Raw genomic sequence first — 23323 nt, forward strand, 5'->3', positions numbered from 1 at the left:
TCTAGAATTTTCTGGAAACTCGGTGTTATCTCCGGAAAAGCTTCGTAAATCCTTCTTTCGCATAAGTCGACTGTGTCCTCACTTCCCCATCATAGCTGAGTGCGTCCTAAATTGTCCATAGGTAGCCACCAGGAATTGCCAGGTGTCATACAAAACCTGCGTGCTGATCTTTATTTCAATGACATGTCAACTAATCAGACGATCAATGACCAGCTTTGTCACACTCCTTAAGTAGACGCAGATCCGTTCATTCCGAGGTTTAGGCTTGTTCTGTTAGCTGTACCACTCCTTTATCACGAATAAATACGGTCCTACTCGTTGGAAATCCCATCTTGCTTGGGGAACAATATGTAGGTATCGAATCTCTCAGAGGGACAGCAGCAAAAAATACATTATTATGGTATTGACAATAATTTTCTATCAAATTCAATTACAACGCCTTCTTACCTTCATCCTGGCGCTTCTTCTCAACCACATATCCGACAGCACGAGCAATACCCTCATCGATTGGAATCACGGGCAGGTATGCCAAGCGGTACTTGGCCTTATCGACCGAAAAGTACCGGGTCATGCAAGAGTAACGTACTACGCGGCGGGTCAAGCGAGGAGTCTTGCCAAAGATTCCGAGGACAGTTTCAGCCAGGCCGCCAATAGGAGACAATAGACCCTCGGGAAGTGCCCATACCGTCTCCGGCTCGACAACTCGGTCGATCAATGCCCACATAGCACGGGTGCAGTCCCAGAAGTAAATGGGAGAGTCGTTGGTGATGTTGAACGCCTCGCCATCGACCTTCTCGTGATCTAGAGGCCCACTCTGGTTGGACTCGTAACGGTTATATGTCGCCACCAGCCTGTGTGCGGCAAGCATGTGTGCATAGGCGATGTTACCGACGTATGTAAAGTCGAAAAGGTTCTCGTTATCGCCTAGTTGCATCTTGAGGACGTTTGCAGATGCCTGAGAGCCATGCTCGAGGACCTTGTGCGTAATAGTCGTGTCTTTTTCTCCGAGAATGCCGGCCGGGCGAATAGCGCAGGTCACCATTCCAGTGGGTGACTGGCGGTTGTACTTGAGAACGATCTCTTCGGCATTCGCCTAAAGAAGGAAAAGTTAGGTGGGATTCAAGGATATGGAACCAAGATACTCACTTTGGTCTCGGAGTAGTACTCCTGCTGCAGCTGTCCCCGGATAAGAGGCCATTCCTCGTTGACATTGATCAGATCACTCTGGGTGTCATGCACGACGGAGCTGGAACTGGTGTAGACAAAAGCCTTGCACTTGCCGCCCCAATCTCCATGCTCACCGCCTGCAACCTGGACAAGTGTGCGTGTTCCATCAACATTCACCTTGTGCATTAACGTTTTGTTGCCTTCGAGAACAGATGGTGTGGCGGTATGAATGACAACATCAGGCTTAGCAGCGCGGAACACCTCTAGCATCGACTCGACGGAGGTGATATCGCCATCATAGTAAGTGGCACCAGGGAGGCGGTTGTTGGTAGTGCGCAAGTCAACGATTGAAACATTGGCCTTGTAGCTGGGGAATCGAGAGCCCAGGGTTGGGTAATTGAATCGAGCATCACCTTGAACCTTTGGAAGGGCAACGCTAGGATCGTTCTCCGAGGGGAAGTTCAACAGATGATCGACAATGTGCCACCCCAAAAACCCACAGCCTCCCACCACGAGTACGTTTCCTAATTCCAACTTGCGCTCGTTTGCCATTGTGTTCAGTACTTTACGGTATATAAGGAGTTGATGCGGAGTCCAAAAAAAGGGGAGCTTTGAGGGGATCAGCTGATTGGTGATAAGAATTCTTATCTTATCGCTTATCAAGTGAATTACCCGTTTCTGGAGTATTTCACTAGAAATATGCCATTTCGAGGTGCTCTCTAGTACATATACATATGCATTTATATTAATATACTTCTGAGTAATAACGTGACTTCCAGACCTCGGGATGTGGTAATCATCCCGATCTATGTACTCAGTATTCCAAGGTTCCAAGGTTATATGCATAGGTAAATTTGTATATATATAAATAAGTATTTAGTATTTAGAACAACCCACTACAAGGTCAAGTACATTCCGCATGAGCCCAGATGACCCTTTGAAGGGGGTAAGAAATAGAATCCCGGATATTGCAAATTTACTCATCATCAATTGATTGCCCCGAAACTAATTAGATATATTCTTGTCGACGACATCAGGGGAAGTATGAAGTGTCAATATTGACCGGCACAGAATTATCGAAGGTAAAGGCGGTCAAACCATCTATATTTTGCTCAGATACAATTCCTGGGTTATGTATTGGAACTACAACACTCAAAAAGACAGCCTCATGTTACACGGAAAGTGGTATATATCGTAAGATAATTTCCTAGGTACCCTATCTGGGTCGGCAGTGCTTTCAATTGAACGTTGCTGTATGCCCAAGATCAAGATAGCCCTTAAGAGTATCTATTTATACTTACCTAGGTAACCAACTTTGAGTTGCATCCATCCAGATAGTCGCTTCACGCTTAGGCCTATCAAAGTCATCAAAGTAGACAATGGCCAGTGCACCTGTTCTTGGATCCATGAAACCGCAAAGTGGTGAAACCGATGCTATAAAAAGGGCGGGAAGCAGTTTCAGGAACGTCGATGCTGATTAAATCAAACATGTGGAGTATATGAGTTAAACTGATTCTACATCATGCTCTGTACAAATCAGAGATTTCACCAAGCTTTAAACATTAAGAAATTAAAGAATGAAACCTTGAAAAGGTAACTAACTAAACTAACTAGTTATTCAACTCATCTTACTCATCGTAAGTCGGGCGGTGTACTACAATCCACGTGACATCAATTAGGGGTTTGGCACAAGCATCTTCTATCTCCATTACCCTTCAGCCCACTTCAGTTCTCTCCATCTACTTCGCCTTGCTAGTTTCATACATTCTCATTCCCTCTACTTTGTTACTCTCTCTACCCTTCTTGTGTTTCTAGCCAAGAATTTGTGGACCTTGCTGCAAGCGCCAAACCTGTCAATCTCCCAGCCTCACCCCGCGTCCTGCAACTCCCCCGATTGCGCGTTGAACATCCTTCCTTCGACTGTCAAAAAACTTGATCTATCGATATCTTTATCCCTCCTAGGCCCTATTTTTTGCGTGTTTACCTGACCGTTAAAACTGCCACCCCCGTGTCGCTGGTCTACATGGCGTGAGAGTGAGTGAAACCGGAGGACTCGACCTCAAATATGAAATGCAGAGATCAAACCCCTAACAAATTCTTTCCCTTTTCATAGGACTCGTTCAATTTTTTGCATACCGTACCGATACTCGTCTGTTCCTTGAATTTCCCTTGCATGCAGTGTCCACTGCGCCACCGTCCAGTGCGATTCGATTCTGTTGATCTGTGACTGGGCACACACCATCATGGCCCCCGCTGAGCTCCCGGCTAGTCTGGTCGCTGGTAAACCTCATCCCACACTCAATACTGCTGGCTATGGAACAAGCTACCAACGAAATACCCCGACTTCACCAGAAGACAGTCTGATCCCCTTCGAGTCTCCAACGACTCGAACAGCAGGAAATAGCCCCTTGACCCCAGACGACGCACGCACAGGGCGCTCACTGGAGCCAGAACAAGCGGGATACCGAGATCAATCAAATATCCGTGATCGATCGCGCCCGAATGGACGACCTCCTACCAAATCACCTGCCTCCTCGAGAGTGTGCCAAAAATGTAATGAGCCTCTAACAGGCCAGTTTGTGAGAGCGCTAGGTGGAACTTTCCATCTCGAGTGCTTCAAGTGCGAGGTAAGTCGGGATTTGGAATTGCTTTATCGAGCTTCATATGATGACTGACCCTCAAAAGGACTGCGGAGAGATTGTTGCTTCCAAGTTTTTCCCCGTCGATTCCGAAGATGGGAGCTGTCAGTTCCCTCTTTGCGAAACCGATTATTTTCGACGATTGAACCTCCTTTGCCACGATTGTGGTGGCGCCTTGCGCGGTTCCTACATCACAGCCTTAGATCGAAAATACCACATCGAACACTTCACATGCTCGGTATGCCCAACTGTGTTTGGCGCTCAGGATTCCTACTACGAACACGAGGGCAAGGTATACTGCCACTTTCACTATTCTACTCAGTTCGCTCAAAGATGCCATGGGTGTCATACCGCGATTTTGAAACAATTTGTGGAAATTTATCGCAATGGTCAAAATCAGCACTGGCACCCTGAGTGTTATATGATTCACAAATTTTGGAACGTGCGCCTATCTCCCGCCGGTCAGACTTGGGAGCCGCCCCCTGTGGATGTGGATGCCAGTCCAGAGGACCGTGAGCGCATTCGTACAGAGGAAGACATCATGGAAGAGAAGGTCTACAATATCTGGAGCACTCTTTCTGCCTTTGAGGAATCATCCGCTGCTTGCATTTCCGACATGCTCTTGCATGTTAGTAACGGGGCGTATATAGACGGTGTTCTCGTGGCTAAGCGGTTTATTGGCCACGTTGATATCCTTTTCGCAGCCGTCGATCAGTTGGCCGCATTTATCAAATCACAGGGTGTCAAAGGTATGTGTGACTCGGTTCAATCTATCGGCTTTGTTACTGATTTTCCATGACAGAATTGTCATACGGACGAGAGGCCAAACTCCTCTGCAAGAAGATCGTGGCATTCTTTGCACTTTTGTCCAAGACCCAGGAGACAGGCGTTCGGAAACTCGGTGTTACCCAGGAGCTCCTTTCTTTGGTGACGGGTCTGGCCCATTACCTAAAGCTTCTTATTCGCATTGGCCTTCAAGGTGCCCTGAAGCTGGAACGTGAGAAATCGGCACCAGTCGGTCTGCATGATTTCCTGACTCATCTTGGTGACATGGAAGGACTTGCTCCGCCGGAAGATGACGATGAGACCCCCATCGATTTGACTGCAGGTGTGGAGGGCTTGGCAGATCAACTTTCAGATTGCTGCATCTCATGCAAAGAGCCGATTGACGACGAATGTGTTATTCTGGAGGATAGGCGCTGGCATCTTAAACCGTCTCACCTTTCTTGCTCTTCATGTGAGAAGGACCTGAGCACAACTCTTTCAGATGCACTCTGGCATGAGAGCGAAAAGCGGACATATTGTTTGGATTGTGTTCATCAGCAAAACCTAGACTCAAGTGTTGTTCATGGCTTTGCCCAGGTTTCAAAGCTACAGCAGTACGTGTTCCTGCTGAAGGTCGCACTAGCTCGTCTTTTGGCTGTGCTCCGTGCAGGAGGATCTTTGCCTCACACGTCCGGTAAGTTTTACTCCGATCTATCTTGACCATGGTTCTTCCTAATGACTGACTGTACATCAGATGATCCCAATCTCAACGAATACCAGAATAAGGAAGGCTACCGAGCCCATGGTGGCGATGGTCGCCGTCCCAATACTCGCTCTATGTCTTACAGTGGTGGTCGAGAGGGCCTGGAAGAGACCTCGCTTGAACAGACCGTTGGTGAGATGCGCCGCCTGCGCTCGATCCGCAATGAACGCACCTTATCCACCACCTATAAGAAGGCGCGCGCATCTCGAATCATTGATGGCCCTGAAGGTCGGAGCGCCCGGCCTGGATCTTCTGGCAATGACGGCAGTGACCCCCGCGGTCCTGGTTTCCAAATTGTTGAGGAAAGGGATGCAAATGGCGAGACTGTCAAGGATCTGACCTTTGGAAATCAAGATGCTCTCACTTTGGATGATATTCCACGTATTGTTGCCGCCGAACAAGCCAAAGAACAGCGACCAAATGCTTACAGACACGCGGGAACCAGACTTGTTGGTGCCCAGGAGCCAATGCCTGTTTATCGGCCTGGCCACCAACGTGGAGTGTCGGGTGCCGGTCTCGAATACCTGATGGAGCCTACAATTCGTGCCAAGCGCTACTTTTCAGAACTCACTGCCCTGGAATACTTCATTGTCCGCCACGTTGCTGTTTTGTCCATGGAGCCCTTGTTGGAAGGTCAGTTCAACATGGAAGAGTTGCTTTCTCTCATAGAGTCGAGGAAGCCCACCATTTGGAACATTTTTGGCCGTGCCTTCAAAGACAACAAGAAGGGTGGCAAGAAGAAGGGGGTTTTTGGTGTCTCCCTAGACTACTTGGTTGAGAAAGAGGGAACTGAGTCCAGCCATGGTGTTGGTCCGGGTGCCTTGCGAATTCCGGCCCTCGTTGATGACGCTGTCTCCGCAATGCGGCAGATGGACATGTCGGTCGAGGGTGTTTTCCGCAAGAACGGCAATATTAGGCGCCTCAAGGATCTTGCAGAGCTCATCGATACCAAATATGAGCAGGTAGATATGACCAAAGAAGGCCCTGTCCAGATTGCCGCTCTGCTGAAGAAGTTCCTTCGCGAGATGCCGGATCCTCTCATGACTTTCAAGCTGCACCGTCTTTTCGTCGCAGCACAAAGTAAGCTGGCCCTTTCGCACACCTCTGTCAACAAGATATGCTAACCTATATGCTAGAACTACCCGATATTGAAAAACAGAAGCGAGTGCTACATTTAGCGTGCTGTCTTCTACCCAAGGCCCATCGTGATACGATGGAAGTCCTCTTCTCATTCCTCAACTGGACATCGTCTTTCTCACATGTAGATGAGGAATCTGGAAGCAAAATGGATATTCACAATCTTGCAACCGTGATGACCCCCAATATCCTGTACCCCAATACCAAAACCAGTACTGTTGATGAAAGCTTCTTGGCCATCGAAGCAGTCAATGCTCTCATCACTTACAATGACGCTATGTGCGAGGTCAGTCAATCTATGTATTGTCCCTTTGACGTTAGACATAAACTGACTGTTGCTAGATTCCGGAGGACTTGCAATCCATCCTCAGTGATCCCACCCTTTTTAGAGAAAATGCCGAGGTGACTACAAAGGAGATCTTGAAGCGGTACGGTGATATCAGTCGCGGTAGCTTTTCGCAGCGAGCCGAAAACGGCGGTGAAACCTTCACAATTACCAATAATAACAGAAGTGCCAATGCCCCGACATCTGCTCGCATTGAGACCGATCCTTCCCAGGATACTGCTTGGCAGATGCAAAGTTCTGTTCGCCACGTTCCTGGACCGAGTGGCCAAGGTCATTCGCACTCCTCAAGTGTCACTCCCCAAGCTGGGTTGGATTTCATGCCTCCTCCCCCGCCTGCCGCTTATCATCGAGAGCGTAGCACTAGTAATGATAGTCAAGGTCAAGGAAACGCAGGATCGTCCGACAGCCAAGGGCTGCCCTACCGACCTCGTCCCAGTCAAGGCGCTATGGGAGTCACGGGGTAGAGAGGTGGCTTGTCTAATTTCCTCCTTTTTTCATTTTCTCATGCACAGCTGCGCTAGTGATACACCATTTATCGATGACCTTGATTTGCATCAACCAACACGGCGCCATATTTCCCTGCCCATGGTGTACTTTGCTCCGGTTAATTTTACGAGAGCTTGTTTTAGCGTTCCTATTTGTGTCGTTTCTTTCATCTCGACTGACGGGCTTGGTTGACGGAGTTCTTCTTCTTTTCTCTTACATGAAAATTTCCAAAAGTGATCAGCGAGCTGATTCGTTCAGATGGATTGTTACTTCCTTCTCAACACTTCTTCTTTTTCTTATATTTTTCTTCGCAAACTGAAGGTTACAGTACCTCCACTTGTGGGTTTCCTTTTTTCTTGTTTTGCATCTGATTCTGGAGATCAGTCATACCCATATCTTCCCTCGGGATTTTTCAGATCCTGATTTCATTCAGTTCCGAGCATGCTCATAGCCTTTGTCTCTTCCCTCTGGGACTAGCGCTCCAAATTCCACCTTGGTTCTTCTTTTTGTTATTTCTTCTTCTTCAATCCTTCGACCTGCATCTACAAGGTCTAGGATCTCTTGAATTTTCTCCGTCTGTTCCTTGTCAAACAGCATGATTGCAATGATACCTGTGCCGAGTCTAAATGGAGTTTTTCTACCTCCCATTCTGATGGTTAATACTTTCTTCCTTTGGCCTACTTTACTCTGGCTTCAGATAGAAAATCTCATCGGCGCTGTCGTCTTGATAACTTTTATCTCTGTTTTTTGGTGGTACTCTAAACCTTGGAAGACAACTGACAGGCTGCCAATCCTAGCTCGTCGTTGCATACGTAGTAAGTACTGAACTTAGTATGAAAGTAATGCTTGCCAAGTACAATTGATACCGAAGTTGGGGTGAGCTTGGTAATCTTTTCTTCAGACACTCAAGTGATTGACTTGGGAATGTTCACAAGTTTACTTCAGTGGCTTCGAAAGTACAATTGGCAGACGGGATTACAAAAGAAAATACAATATCAAATTGACCAATGCTGAGTTAATTCCTAATATTCCATTCATAATAAAGCAATCAGACGCCGATAAACCAGTCCGTGGAAGAAATCAAAAGTACTCCATCCACTCTCCAAGCAATGCTAATTCTCTCCCGCGCATTGAAAAAAATGAAAAAATAAATATTATGCCATGAGCGAGCTGTTATACCTTTAGACACGCTTACGCAGAGCACGTGTACCACGAGATGGCTCTGGAGCAGTGTTTTTCCGCATGCCAGGTGCTGTCGCGGGTCTCTTCAGTGCCAGAGACGCAGCCGGCGCCCGGGGAATAGCTGGTTTCTTCACGGTATTTGCGGATGTGGTCCCAGCAGCGTTTTTTCGAGCTCCAGCACCAGTTCGAATAGGCTTCATGACAGTCGTACCTGTGGACGTGACAGATGAAATGCTATTCTTGCGTTCTCCCTGTCGAGTTGCAGAGCGTGGTGGAGGTGATCTGACAGACTTGGGGCCGGTTGCAGCACGGGAGGTGGCTTTCTTGCCTGTAGGTTGTTGCCAATTGTCTCGAACGGTTGATGTGGTAGCTCCACGGGGACGACTGGATGGTCCCGCGGCGCGTAGAGGGCTGGTGGGCTTCAATGGGGACATGGGCCGTGCCAGATAGGAAGGCTGGCCCTTTTCAGGAGAAGTGTGGAAGGGAGATTGGGGGTAAGTTCGTGAGTTGCTTGACTTGGGCGACAGAATGCGGTTGTCGTTGCCTCGCATCTCCTGGGAGACGACACGAGAGGGACCTCCTGCTGTGGGGTTGACGCGACGTTTGGGGTTCTTGAGACCGTCGGGCTCACCGGTGGCTGTCGCGTTTTCCTTGTCAGAGTAGTGACCCTCGCGGCTGCGAATCGGTTAGCAGTTTACTCCGGTTATCATGTGTAAAGTGCCATACCTTCGGCGTGTCCGGCCATGCGGTGAGAGGGCTTGATCTATGGACGCCATGTTGGTGACGGAGCGCGAAGCCTTTGTAGGAGAGAACTTTCGTGCTGGAGACATGGCTTGTGCTTGATTATGTTTTTCAAAGAGCTCGCCCATGTTGGCCTTGCGAAGAGAGACAGGGATGCGGTTGACGCGTCGTTCAATGCGTGATCGGAGATCACTCGCCTGAAGGGCATATTGAGAGCGAAGTTTACGAGCTCGCTCAGTGACTGGCAAGATATAAGTATTCGACCATACTATAGAGAAAATATCAACCCCCACTTACTTTCAAGCTGGAGATTATCCATCAACGCCTGTTTCTGGCTGTGCGTCAAGCGCAGCTTCTTGGCTGGCCTGCCCGTAAGGGCGGCATCTGGCGTGTCAATAAACTCTGGGGATTTGCGTTTCAGGGTGGCCATCTTTGTGCATCAGACAATAGTCAAATGTAGGAGTGGCAGGACAATGGAGAATAAGAAATGTGGAGGCGCGGAGCCACAACAAACAGCGTGCTGGGGCGGACAAAACCGGCAGAATCGAGAGCTGCATCTCACCTCATCGTCATCAACCTTCAAGTCTTGCCTCATTCTACTTCCCTTAAAAACCACTTTCGTCCATTTTTTTCACCCCATCGCCATCATGACGCTCGAAGCTACCATGATAATGTTTGTTATCTCTCCTGAATCAAGCTTCTAGTGTTGCTAATATGTTCTGCAGTGTCGACAACAGCGAAAGCAGTCGCAATGGAGACTACACGTGTGTATCCAGCCATCAAACTTTCTCAACATTGTCTAATCATTTCATTTCTACAGATCAACCCGCTGGCAAGCTCAAGTTGATGCCGTCAGCGTCATCCACAATGTCAAGATGCGCGCTAACCCACAATCAGCTGTCGGCCTCATGAGTATGGGCGGCAAGGGCCCCGAGGTTCTTTCAACGTTCACCACCGAATTCGGAGGCATTCTTGCCGGCCTACATAGTACAAAGATTCATGGCACTTCCCATTTTAGCTCCAGTATTCAAGTCGCCGGTGTACGTTGCTCCCATCTTGGAGATTCCCTGATCTTACACTAACTAATCCTCCCTGGAATTTTAGCTGGCACTGAAGCACCGCTCTGAGAAGTCCCAACGGCAACGCATTATCGTTTTCTCCTGCTCGCCGATTGCAGAAGAACAAGACAGCCTGGTTAAGTTGGCTAAGAAGATGAAGAAGAACAACGTCTCAATTGATGTGATAGCGTTCGGTGATCTGGAGTCCGATCAGACCAAGAAGCTGGAGGCTTTTGTGGAGAACGTGAATAGCAAGGAGAGCTCCAACCTTGCCATCATCCCACCGGGTCCTTATCTGCTTAGCGAGGAGCTCCAGTCAACCGGGATCCTGGGCGGTGAGAATGCCGGCGCCGGGGCTGCGTCCGGTGGTGATGGTGGTGATGACGGTGGATTCAACTTTGAGGATGCGGCCGAGGATGACCCTGAGTTGGCGTTTGCCCTTCGGTTATCCTTGGAAGAGGAGAAGAATCGCCAGGAGAAGGAGAAGCGTGACCATGAGGCACAGGAGGGCAAGACGGAGCTGGGTGAGATCCCTGAAGAGGGCCACGGCGGATCCAGCGGAGACAAAGATAAAGACGAGGACAAGATGGACACTGCGTAAATTTCCAAGTTCTATTCGGAAACGATATGTGATGCATACCCGGCGTTTGCTTCTTTGTTTATGTATTCCTGTATACACTAGACCTGATCTTCCCCCTTTCTCTTGGGGACGTTGCACTGGAATATTGATACGATTTGATACTATGTATGCAAAAGCTCCGGGTTTGTTGTCTACCGCCGAGCAAGGTCTCTAATGTCCAACTACAGCAAAAACATCAGAGAAGAAATAATTTCTGGGTCGTAAAATCATAATTCCCAGTCCATCACTGGAACTCATTGCTAATTTCAGCTTTGGGACTATGCCCGTCCCCTCAACCATGCCCCAAGATGTCGATCAAATGATTCACACCGCACTGGCATCTCGAGCTGATAAAAGGGGTTTTTCATCACGTAGTCTGCGTACAGCTCGTAGATCTTGTTGATGATCGTATCCACATTGCCAGTCATGGGGTCTGTGAACAGCAAAAATTTAGTCCCTGTCGGAGTCTGGAAGCAAGTCAATCGAAAGCGATCCGTCTCGAGATGTTCTAGGCCTGAAACTGGTACGCCGGGGTTGGGAAAGCTATTCCCAGATGAGACAGGAGCATTGGTGCTAGGGGAGGAGACGGAAGGCGAAGCGACAGCTGAGACTAGGGGAATCTTGGGGGTGATGGAGCGCGTAATAGCATGGACACTTTTATATGGTCAGCGATTGGCATGATCAGGGGGTTTCATGGTCGGAGTTTACCCATGGAAGGTACCAGCGAGAACAAGATAGTCGTTTGTGGAGAGTTTGTGCAGACCAGCTTGGAACTCGCGCTGGTAAATTAAGCCACCGGCCTTATTGATTATAATGAGAGAGAAAACAGTCCTAGAGGTATTATGTCAGTTGCGCGCCTTGGATGTTATAGCGGGATTAGGACACACATGGCTAGTAGCGTGGCCTCGTGTGTTGATTAGGTAAAGGACAAGCTATTGTGTATGTGGCATGCCTATTGAAGTTGCAGCGAGTAGAAGAGGTATTGGAAATTTTCAAAATTGGAGTTGAGACAAAGCTCATTCAGTGTTCAATCATGAAAGCCGTAATGTGAGAATTGGGGTTAAAGTGACCTATTTATTCTATGATGCGCTAGGCCGTTATAAGTGGAGAAATGGCCATTCTAACCAATCATATCGCACAAAGTACCACTTGTTTGTCTATATTATAGTTCGCAACTGTTTTTGGTATTTCCAAGGTCCTTGATATTGATAAAATAAATTCAAAATCAGTATCTAAACACTTTATCGATATAGACATCGATATAGATATCGATAAAACTAAATTCATATGTTCATCCATCTATGAATGCCACTTGCCTGGGCAGTAGACCTTATCCAACCGTCCAAGGTTTCCAGCAAAACACCTGTGGAGCAATTCCAAAGTTCAAAGCTTCAGCTTTGAACTATACCGGCAGAGTCATCATTCGCCCAGCCTTGGACAGTCCTAGCCGTAGATATCACCCCTTTATCAAGTTGGCTAGAAGACATCCACCATCCTTCAAAACCAAAATGCCTTCTCGAAGCCCCCAATCGCGCAATGCAACATCCTCGGCCTCTTCACGTAAGTTCTCAGGATCATCCCGCTCAAAGTGACGACCGACATGCTCCATGCGAGTATCCCAACTGGACTTACCCGAGAAAGTTCTCGAGCAGAACACACAACTGCTCTGCTGTGGCACTTGCCTAAGCTCGTGGAAACACCGCTGGCGCACTTCTTCCAGACTTTCTTCAAATTCCTCGTAGTCTGCATCAGTAGGGACTCGTCGCATGCCAGGCTGCATCCAGGGTACATGCATTCGGCGATGGTGTTGGGTGAAAAGGTCTTTGCGGTTGAAGTCGTTGAGCTTTCCCAGAGAATGAGAGGAGTTTCGTGGCGAAGAGGATGGGGAAGTGGACGATTGGGTAGAGGTGCTGTTTATTATGGCGTGCTCATTGCATTTGCCTACGTCGCAGCGATAAAAGCCTAGTTGAAGGTGCTTGGAGCTGACATGGCGCTTCCATTCGTTTTTGGAAATGAATGTGCTTTGGCATCCATATGCTGCAAAGCTGCATGTAAACGTGCGCTGCCCTCCACTGGAGGCATCTGTACTGGCAGCGCCTTGTTGCCGGCGACTACGACCCCTCAGCAACACTTGGCGGCGCTTAGGACCAGGTTTGCGTACTCGGGCAGAGGAGGTGAAGCAACCTGGTCGTAGAGACGTTGGATCATACGATTTTGTGGAAGACCATGGTGAACTTGAGAGTTGTGTTGGAGTCCATTGTTCCTCTGGGGTGAGATTACGATCGGACTGGAAGCCAAAGTCGGTATTAAAGTCTGCCTTGATGAAAGAGTGAGAGTTCGACTGGATGTCGTGGACTTGAGGTTGATTCAGGATCATCATATTATTGACTTGAGTCCCGGGTAAAAAGTTGACTTGCTCAGTAATGTTTCTGGGTTGCAATGGTGGATATACTTCACAGTTCAACGGGGGTAAACTGCGTGTGTTGTGAGAATGGGAAAAGCTTGACAGTGCACCTGGCCATGAAGAAAACTGATTATACTGCGAGCCCTCGAGAGACTGGTGGCCATCGAAAAAAGTCAACTCGTCGTCCTTTGACCATGACTGCGTTACCCCCCAGGAAGTCATATCGATATCAAACGGGAAACCTCGAGCGTACAATGAATCCTCAGCGAGTGATGATGATCCATTAGTATTGTATGCTGAACTAGACATGTTCGATGAATTTATATCAAGAGTAGTCTCTGTGAGTGATGCCTAGGGATATGATTCAATAATGGTATGATTTTGAGAAGCGAAATATAGGAGAACACCCCTAGCTAAAGAATTGGAAGAGCTAAAAAGGCGGGCCCAGAGCTGACGAATGAAATCTAGTTCATTGCCCCGGGCCCATGAGGGCATAACTGGCCCCTAAGATAAAGTGCTCATGTGGATTTGCATCCCCAGACGGACTAGCGAAATAAGCATATGGGGGTTCTGCGTATACTTAAATAGGTAAACGGTGTAGATTTCCGAGAATTCATCACAGATTGCTCTAGGTTTCCTTACATATGAAAATAATAATACAATTATTCATATCGTAGTATGTGAATGTTGTGCATTCTAGTGATCATTTTCATGAGCTGTGGAGACCCAGAATAGATCAAACCGACAACAATTACGGAGTACCAAGATTTCCATGGCCCCCAAAAATTCCACTATCGCATTTGACGGATCGCGGAACTCCCCCGTGTCTACGGAGTGTACATGTAGAAAACAACTCTGGAACTCGGACTATCCGAACACAGCCCCGATATTACTCGTCGGATACGTCAATTAAAAGCTATTTTGTTTGACAATGGCTCCTCAGAGGCTATCATTGTTTCAATCTCGAATGTCTTAGTATTCAGTTCCAAGGTTGTATGGGAAAGTAACTAACCACAACTTGGTAAATCTATCAACTCACGTGAGTTTCAGTGCCATTGGTCAATTGGTCTTTAATTGGATCGCGATTCTATCCACTGAAAGCATGGTATACTTGAACTTGGATATATTAAAATGGACGTTGAAATCGGGGGGAAATGCTATATCCAGTTTTAGCCAGCCTGCGAGGTTTCCGAAAGCCGTGGACAGCGTAATTCTAATACCAAAATTCTCCAGACCTCTGGGGGTATTATAAATTAACAATGAGCGAAATAGGAAGGAGGTTAACAATTCACAATGCCAAGAACCGACACGGCGGGGGGGGGGGGGGGGGGGAATCACTACACAATCCCCGGGAAAGGTAGATCATTGAATCGATATAATTCTAATTACAGAGTGCTTTTAAATATCTTCATACTAGTTAATTAATTTACAATGATGCTTCAATATCGTACGCCTTGTCACCACATCTCATATTATTCAGCATCAAGATTTTCTACGATATGGACTAGACATGATCTCTATAGATCATAAAGGAGCCGAGAGTCTAGACGTGAATATTTATCTACCTGGGGTTGTCTGTGCATATTTGACCCTCCCAAGGATTTCTCCAGCTACATAGATGTATAACAAAGACTATCATCCCCGAATCCACACGCTAATAAGGATTACCAACTTTGTTTCATTTTGAGATAAATTTCTTGCGAGCTTCGGCCGAAGTTTTCCTGACCACTAGCAAGTCTCGACAACGGATGAGTTTCTTGCGAGCCTCTGCCGAAATTTCGCTGACCACTGGCGAAATGGGTTTACGTTCTATTCTTGAGCAGTACTGACTAGTGCGAGTCTCCACATGGGCAAGCAAAATATATCGGCTTTAAAAATAAAGTTAACTTCCCAGATGCAATGGAAGCTCGGAAGGAAAGCTAAAAGCCCCTGGTGGGGGCGATAATAGCACGCTTAGAGTGAGCATTGATAATGACATAGTCCGAAGTTAGCCCCAATCTAGGCCAGTAGCCTAGGTGATGACATCACATCTTCTGTATGCACGTAATTGAAAACCGAGGAGGAAGATGACAGCTGTGTGAAATTACTTTCTGTGGCTACTCAATACCAACGATCATCGTCAAGGTGAAAGTCGACTAGAATATGAGGAAGGTCAAAATATGCAGAAACATAGTATGGTACCCCCAACGCCTCTTCGCCATTGATGATGGCGTGTTTTTATTGGATAGTACCATGAGAAATAAACAAGTATCGACACAATAAGATATTGCAATAGGAACATTGAAATTCTTTCTATGAAGAGACCATCAAGAGAATATCATCTCATCTCATATGATGCCCGGTGCACGCAAAAACTCGGCATTTATCTGTTGCACCTGGTTCGGGAATATAACCAGGCTTTAATATAGAAAAACATCTGATTCTGTACACACCGAGTGCTATTGGAGTTCAATCTTGTTGTTTGAAGTTGGCCAGACCGAAGATTCCTGTCGGTTGACTAGGTTATTACCGAAGCAGACAGCTATTGATATCGTTTCTGTACATATATAATAGGTGTATGCATATTGGGTAAAAGTGAAGTGTCATTCTAAAATGCTCAGGTGAAAGAAGATATAGTAGCTGCCATGCCAAGATCACATGATCTTGGTATGTCAGCTGATATTTGTTCCAACACTGGGCATACTTTAAGAGGGGTAAAACGCGGTCAACTGATAAAATCAAAGTATCACAAGCTCGCATGGTAGTCCTGAGTTCCAATCTTCTGCCTTAAAAATCAAAGTCTCCATTTTTAACTTCCAAATTCAATTCGATCGCTCGACCCAGCCAATTGCCTTCAGATTGATTTTGTTCGTGTCAATAAGTTGAGTTAACGCATTGCACGGTTTGGCCTTGGTCATTGCGTCTGCTGGGTTGGAGGTTCCATCAACCTACTTGATTGACGCGATTTGGCGGTGTTCATACGCCTGTCGCAGGCATATTACATCTATCATTAGGCGCTTTTCCTATGTAGACCCGAGCCGCACGAGGCAATCGTATAATGATTTCGAATTAGTGCATAAAACGATTGGGAAGTTCGCCTTTAGCATTTGATCCAAAGTTGACTTGATCGCGAAAGCGATATCTGAACTATGAACTATGGCGTAAAGTTCGGATGCCAAAACGCTCCTAGTGATTCGTTTATATTTGATCGAGCTCCAGTAAATGATATTAGCGTTGGCGAAGTTATCAATCTGGCTGGGTTCTATAGTCTTGGTGTTGTCGATTTGAATGTTTCCCTTGTCGGCGAGCATAATGATATAGCCAATTTATGACGAGAGGTCCTTGTTGTTGGCAAATGATGCGTCTATAAAGACAAGAAGTTGGAGTGATTTTATGTCTAAATCGACGAACTTGAGTCCTCTAGAAGAATTTTCTCTTTACCAATTGAGCCGTTTGTTCAGTAACTTATAGTCATCTTTGTCCAGGTGGGTCGCTTAGGCAGCGAATGATAAGTCGAACGCAGCTTTAGGTTGATATACTGAAGCTATATAGGCGCCTCTCGCGCGCTTGGCGATATATTCATCTTTGGTGTTGGTAAGGGAGATCTTATCGCATTGGCCCTTCTGCGCAAGGGTGATACTTCCATCTATTGCCAATTCGATGACTCCACCATTGAATTTTAGTAGATTTTCAATGGTTAGTTGTTCGCGTTCTTTCGCCGCGAAGTTTGCCTTTTGTAGCTCCTGTTTTTCTGCTTCTGTAAATTTGTTATCTACAAGGATAAGAGTATCATCTGTTTGAAGTCCGACGATACCGAATCCTTTCGAATCTGTTATATATAGAAGACATAGGTCAAATGTCGACTGGTTCATTTTCAGGTTTATCGAATAGTGGGAGTGATATGTCCTGAACCAGTGGTTTCCTGCTTCGGGGATGCCATAGAGTGGCTTAATGACCTTTAGAAGTATGTTTTTCCCGAGGTGGCCTATTAGTTCCTTCGGCGGGCGTGCGTAAAATTCACGGTTTAGTGTGGTCTTTAACTGGATATATGTCTAGGAGATATCGCGGAGGAATAGCTTGGATTCAGCGGCAATGCCTTGGCGACTTACAGCGATGTAAAGGATTAGTCTCTGACTGACATATTGAATTATTGGCGATTAAGTCAAAACCAGGTCTTTCTCTTGGTTGTTATATGCTTAAATGACTAGTCTTGATTTTTCGAAAGCCTGCTCTATGCCTTTATTCTTGATATCGTCAACGAATCTTGAATTAAATAGTCGCACACTGGGTGGGGCTTCTATGATAAGCTCAAAGACTCCCTTTTCAAGTAACCTATTGATTTCTTTTTGTCTTGAATCTCGGAACTGAGTATTGGTGCTGCTCTCCTCTTGTAAAAAGATAGTTATAGGCGGAAAATGTTTACGTGGGCGACCTAGGCCACGTTTTTACGCTTCTTTAGGGACAGGGGCAGTTATAGGTATCGGGTGCTTGCGTGGACGGCCTAGGCCACGCTTCTATGGCTGCGTGGGCTGCGAGGGAGTAGGGGCAAGTTCTTGTTCTTGATTATCTACCCATGTTCAGCCAGAGCGTCTAGGTTCTGGCTATGATCTAGTATGTTCAGAGAGGGTTTCAGTTTTGGCTTCTGGTGCCATCAGGTTAATTTGGTCTATTCCCTATAGTTCTGGGTTTAGAGTCGGCGATTCTATATAAAATGGTTTGACCACTATCGATCGAAATGCTGTTGGTCCACTTGGCAGTTTGACTATATAGTTTTCGTCTTTAATCGATAGTAGTATATATGGCCTAGTCTAATTACCTGTTTTTCCTATATTTCCTTCTCTCTAGACAAGAACTAGTGAATTCAGTAGTAAATCATGGATTGCGGTCGTGTTTAGGCCGTTTCTCATGTTTAATGCATCAGCGATTTGGCGTTCTGCTAGGAGCTTCTATATCTCGGCCATCGCCTTTCTGACTGCTATAGCATACTATATGATTGATGGTGAAGGGGAATACAAGTCAATCATTCGGGGGTATGCGCCAAAAACGAGTAGTATAGGGACTAAACCTCCTGGTCCAGCTATATCGTTAATTGCTTTAAAGGCTATTTAGAGGGCTATTTCTCGGTCGATTCCAGGAATTTCAGCAATGATAATCTAGTAGGCGCGGCGTAGGGGGCTGTGGTATTGTTTAACCATACCAATTAAGTTATACGCTTTAATAGGCACACTTCTTGTGTTTATGCCTATAGCTTTTGTATAAGTCTTGAATTCCTTACTGATGAAGTTCTTTCCGGCGTCGTGGGTGATCTAGTCTAGAGGGCCTAAATATATATCGATCCAGCATGATCGTAGCTTATCCTAGGTGTTTTTAGCACTAATATTATCTAGCTATCGGCCTGATTGAAAGCGTGTTGCTTTATTAATAATATAAAGGAGGGGCATATTTACGATATATATAATATCGACTATAATATTGAAGTTGAATTTTATATCATCTAGGTCCTTTAGGGTGAAGCGGAATCTTCCTAGCGATTTTCTAAACTTCTGGCAGAATTGGCAAAATTTGGTGAGGTATTCCTGTGAAGGGCTAAAGCTAATCTTAAATTCAGAACTAGCTAGGCACATGCTGTTTACAAAATCCTTGAAGAACGTGAACAATTCGGGGTGGAATCGTGAGGTATGCGGTTGGTGGGTCACGTGGTACAACCACGTGATAGTTCACCAGGATTCAACCTGTTACAATACCCCCCTCCTATTCTCCTGTTTTCCGGGGTCCATTCGAAGTCGTAATTGGTCCGTATCGTAGTTCAAAGGTGTCGAGAGCTGTGCAGTTTTCCATTGCGTCGATAGGTTCCCATGTCAGTTCTGCGTATCCTCGCCATTTCACTAATGCTTCCCTCCGCGATCCACGTCCAATTTTTCGCGTCCTTGCTTGTAGGATCTCTTCAATTTCGTATTCCAGATCTCCTTCGACTAACAGCGGAGGCGGTTGCGAATCGTCCACGATTTGTGACGGTAACGGGTCCGTTGCCGCGGGTCTTATTAACTCAACATGGAAGACAGGATGTATGCCGCTTGGCACATCCAGCTTCACTGTATGAGAGGATGGCACTTCTAGAACTGTGTATTTGGCGTGAAGCCAGTCTAGTTTCTTTGAAGGCCGTATCGTGCGTACATTCCGTAGGTTTAGCCATACTTTATCGTTGATATTATAGACTGGAGCGGCTCGTCTTGAACGATTCGCTTGTTCCTGTTGGCGTTCTTGGGCGATAGCCATCGCTGCATTTGCCCAATCGGTGGCGTCTTGTAGCCGGTTCGTGAACGTTTCCGCTGCGATCTCTGGTCCTTTCTCTGCTTGGACTTCTATCACTTCGACTGGATCGACATGGTATCCGTGTGTGAAGAAGAATGGAGATAGTCCAGTAGAGGTTGCGTCTCGGTTATTGATCGCCATGGCTACGATAGGTAGTAAACTTGCCCAGTCGTCCTGTGCGTACGTAGTAAAGGCGCGTAGAATTCGTTCGACTTCTTGATTTGCGCGTTCCGTAGCTCCATCAGTTTGGGGGTGGAATGCGGTAGATAATCGGCGTCGAATCTTTAGCTTTTCGCACACGATTCGCCAGAACCCCCCTACGAACTGTGGGCCGCGGTCACTAGTGATCGCTATCGGTAAACCATGATGCATATAAATATGCTTCATAAAGACATCTGCGACGCTTTCCGCAGTAATACTATGCATATCTATTAGGATCACTCCTTTAGATAGCCGATCAGTAATTACTAGACAATTCGTCGCTCTTTCTTTCCCAGTGGGTGGAAGTTCTGTGATGAAATCCATGGATAGTTCGGCCCAGATTCGTTGTGGAATCGGTAACGGTTTAAGTAGGCCTTGCTTCGAATCTCTCCAAATCGTGTTTCGTCCGCAAATGGTGCAATTCCTTAAGAATCTCCGTACATCGTTCGTCATTCCTGGCCAAAAGAATCTACGGGCCAGTATCGTATAGGTTGCGTCCCGTCCTGGATGTCCAGTCGTGTAGGAATCATGGACCTTCTGGATCAAGGTTGTGCGTAGTGGTTCGTTGTCTGGAATCCATGTCCTTTTCCTAAAGCGTAGAAGATTTCGTTCATCTAAGTCACACTCGGATAGGCTTATTTTCAGGTTCGATTCGGCAGGGATTCGTCGGTCTCCCTTTTCAAGTGCGAGTGCGAACTGCTGGTATATTTGATCTTCCTTCCGCGCGTTATTCCATGCTTCCTGCGTTTCTGCTTCTTCAAACATCGCCACTGGTATATCAAAGTCTAAAGGTGGACTTGGTTCAGTGCTATTGTTACGGATTGTTACTGATTCGAAGAGTTTCCGGAAACGATTCGTGAGCCTCTCATCAGAGATTCCTTTAGGTTCGTCTTGTCCTCGCCGGGATAGAGCATCTGGTTGGATCGCCTGTTTCCCGGGTCGATATCGTAGCTCAAAGTCGAATTCGGCCAGGATGTCTGCCCATCTCATTTGTCGTTCGCTTAGATCCTGCGCCTTATGAAAGTATCGTAGATTTTTGTGGTCCGTTAAGACCACGAATCGCGGGACCATCTTCAGCTCTGGCTTCCATTCCCGTAGCGCATGGATGATAGCGAGTAATTCCTTATCGTGTATCATATAATTGGTCTCTGCAGGTGAGAACTTACGCGAGAGATAGGCGCATGGTCTTAGTGTCCCATCTTCTTGTCTTTGTGATAAGACTGCTCCTGTCGCCCATCCAGATGCGTCTGTTTCCACTATTGTTTCGGTGTCTTCTCGGAAATGAGCCAATATTGGTGCAGAGATAAAGAGGTCCTTTAGGGTCTCGAATGATTCTTGTTTCTCCTTGTCCCATTTAAATATCGTATCTTTCTTTGTCAACTGCACCAATGGTGCAGAGACATCTGCGAATCGTGGTATAAACGTCCGGTAGAAGTTAGCGAATCCAACAAAACCACGTACTTCTCGGATATTAGTAGGTGCTTCCCATAGCTTAATGGCTTCAACTTTCTTCGGGTCTACACATAGACCTTCTCCAGCTCGTATGATGAACCCTAGGTATTTCACAGAGCTCTGTTCAAATTCAGATTTCTCGATATCGCATTGAAGTCCAGCATCTCTTAGCTTCTGGAGCACCTCGCGTACTTTTCGTCTATGATCCGTGATCGATCCGTCGGAGTAAATAATGATATCGTCCACATATGCTGACACAAACTCGTCGAGAAATTCGCGTAGAACTTCATTGATATACCGTTGGAAGGTTGCGGGAGCGCCAGTCAGGCCAAAAGGTGTAACTAGCCACTCATAGAGCCCGTATCGTGTTCGAAACGCTGTCTTCCATTCTTCGCCTTCCTGCATTCTGATCTTATGGAAAGCCGCTATGATATCGAGTTTGGTAAACCAGCGAGCCTTCGACATGTTTCGTAGTGTTTCTTGAATCAGAGGTAGGGGGTAACGGTCCTTGATGGTTATGGAGTTTAACCCTCTATAATCGACACAGAATCGGATGCCTCCACCAGGTTTTCGTACTAATAACACCGGTGAAGCTGCTGGCGATTTGCTGACTCGTATGAATCCTTTTCCCAGTAGATCGGTAAGAGTTTTTCGTAGAACTAATAGCTCTTCTCTATTCATTCCATATAATGGCCCATGAGGTGGTGTCGATTCGTTACCATTTCCATCGCGTGTCAAGGGTATCTTATGATCGATCCCTGGGCGATGGCTCGGAAGCTTGTCTGCTTTCTCCTGGCTAAAAACATCTAACCAAGGGAGATATTGTGGGGGAAGTTTAGCTCTCGGATCGGTGAATTTCTTAGGTTGCAGCGCCTTGTCGATATCGTCCATAGTCACTTTGGCTATTCGGAGGTGGTCCGGCGACGAAACGCTATCGAATAGTTCTTTGATTTCTCCCGCAGATGATTGCTGTACTTTCAATCTCTTTACTTTTATTGGACCGATTGACGGGTCGATACGGTTCCAACAACGAATGCGCTCTCCATTTCTCGAATGGATATCTAAATACCCTCGTTTCGCAGCGTAAACTCCGTCGACATCTTTTAACCAAGGCGTCCCAAGTATCATTTCGTCTGACTGTCTTGGAATGATGTAGGCAAAGACTTTCTGCTGTTGTAGTCCATTAACATCAAGATCGAAGTATGTGGCCTGAGTGATCCGTCCTTGATTCTTGATGACTCCGTTCAGGATTCGCGGTGGAATCGGGATACGCGGAAGGTTAAGAGATTGCGCTAGGTGTCCGCTGATAGATGCATAGCTATCGCTTCCGTTGTCTACTAAAGTCTTCGCGAATTGAATTCCATTAACTCTAGCATCGACATAGAATGACGCCTCTTTCTTTAGCAGCTTCTCAACCCCCTTCTGCTCCTGCTCGCGGTTTAGTGCAGGAGCTAATCTTTTCCCGAATCATTCTCCGCTTCATCTTCTTCGATCGCTGGCGAATACTCCCTTCTTCGGGGGTGGCTCGATCTTGGTTCTTCGACTACTGCATTCCGTACCACTACTTGGTTCGGATTCCGTGCGGGCAGTAAAGGGCATATACTTTGCCAACAGTTATCTCGACCACATCGTAGACATCTCTTTTCTGTACGGCGACGTTGGAGTTCTTCTTTCTCGACCCATTTTGCACGTTTTCCCACGAGATGTTGATCCTCTTTACGAACCTGTCCCTTTTCGTTCACGAATCGGGACGAATTCGTCTGTGTGGTGTTCGTGTTTACTGTTGGAGTCCAGTCCATCCTATCCTCTGTGGCTATGGTTGATTGATCTCTTTGGATTCGCTGGCGAGTGGATAACTGGCGTCTGCCTAATGCGATATTCAGTGTCTCGCTATCAGTGTCGATTTCGTGGAGCCGTGTGATAAGACCTATAAAATCATAGGGAACACCACGATTCATAAGCGAATTCGTCATATCTTCGTTAAGAGCGTTTAGTAAGAGTTGTCGTTTTGCTTCGTCGTGCCATTCGGTTGCACCAGCATCTGCGAGCTCTCTTTCTAACTGGGGAAGGAA

At 46.6% G+C, this 23323-nt stretch overlaps 5 protein-coding genes across 5 annotated transcripts; 2 read left to right on the forward strand and 3 right to left on the reverse strand.

The window, feature by feature from the left end:
* Positions 1–430: 430 nt before the first annotated feature.
* N7495_004880 (C-3 sterol dehydrogenase/C-4 decarboxylase) lies at positions 431–1719 on the reverse strand (the record flags this gene model as incomplete). The annotated part of the gene is made up of 2 exons (XM_057207531.1): positions 431–1093; positions 1147–1719. 2 exons carry the CDS (start codon positions 1717–1719, stop codon positions 431–433), a joined length of 1236 nt encoding a protein of 411 aa, XP_057065211.1.
* A 1691-nt stretch (positions 1720–3410) lies between these two features.
* Positions 3411–7281, forward strand: N7495_004881 (GTPase-activating protein LRG1; the record flags this gene model as incomplete). Its single annotated transcript, XM_057207532.1, has 6 exons — positions 3411–3794; positions 3853–4555; positions 4609–5265; positions 5326–6414; positions 6471–6757; positions 6814–7281. 6 exons carry the CDS (start codon positions 3411–3413, stop codon positions 7279–7281), a joined length of 3588 nt encoding a protein of 1195 aa, XP_057065212.1.
* A 1203-nt stretch (positions 7282–8484) lies between these two features.
* On the reverse strand, positions 8485–9656 carry N7495_004882 (uncharacterized protein; the record flags this gene model as incomplete). Its single annotated transcript, XM_057207533.1, has 3 exons — positions 8485–9160; positions 9212–9467; positions 9524–9656. The coding sequence occupies 3 exons, from the start codon at positions 9654–9656 to the stop codon at positions 8485–8487; spliced, it is 1065 nt and encodes a 354-aa protein (XP_057065213.1).
* A 217-nt stretch (positions 9657–9873) lies between these two features.
* N7495_004883 (proteasome regulatory particle base subunit RPN10) lies at positions 9874–10885 on the forward strand (the record flags this gene model as incomplete). The annotated part of the gene is made up of 4 exons (XM_057207534.1): positions 9874–9899; positions 9952–9990; positions 10047–10266; positions 10331–10885. 4 exons carry the CDS (start codon positions 9874–9876, stop codon positions 10883–10885), a joined length of 840 nt encoding a protein of 279 aa, XP_057065214.1.
* Positions 10886–11181: 296 nt separating this feature from the next.
* On the reverse strand, positions 11182–13283 carry N7495_004884 (trafficking protein particle complex subunit 4; the record flags this gene model as incomplete). The annotated part of the gene is made up of 3 exons (XM_057207535.1): positions 11182–11557; positions 11612–11734; positions 12364–13283. The coding sequence occupies 3 exons, from the start codon at positions 13281–13283 to the stop codon at positions 11182–11184; spliced, it is 1419 nt and encodes a 472-aa protein (XP_057065215.1).
* Between the last annotated feature and the right edge of the window lie 10040 nt (positions 13284–23323).

This window comes from Penicillium taxi (assembly GCF_028828555.1).
Source record: "Penicillium taxi strain IBT 34144 chromosome Unknown utg000003l_segment0_segment0, whole genome shotgun sequence".
Classification (NCBI taxonomy): Eukaryota; Fungi; Ascomycota; class Eurotiomycetes; order Eurotiales; family Aspergillaceae; genus Penicillium; species Penicillium taxi.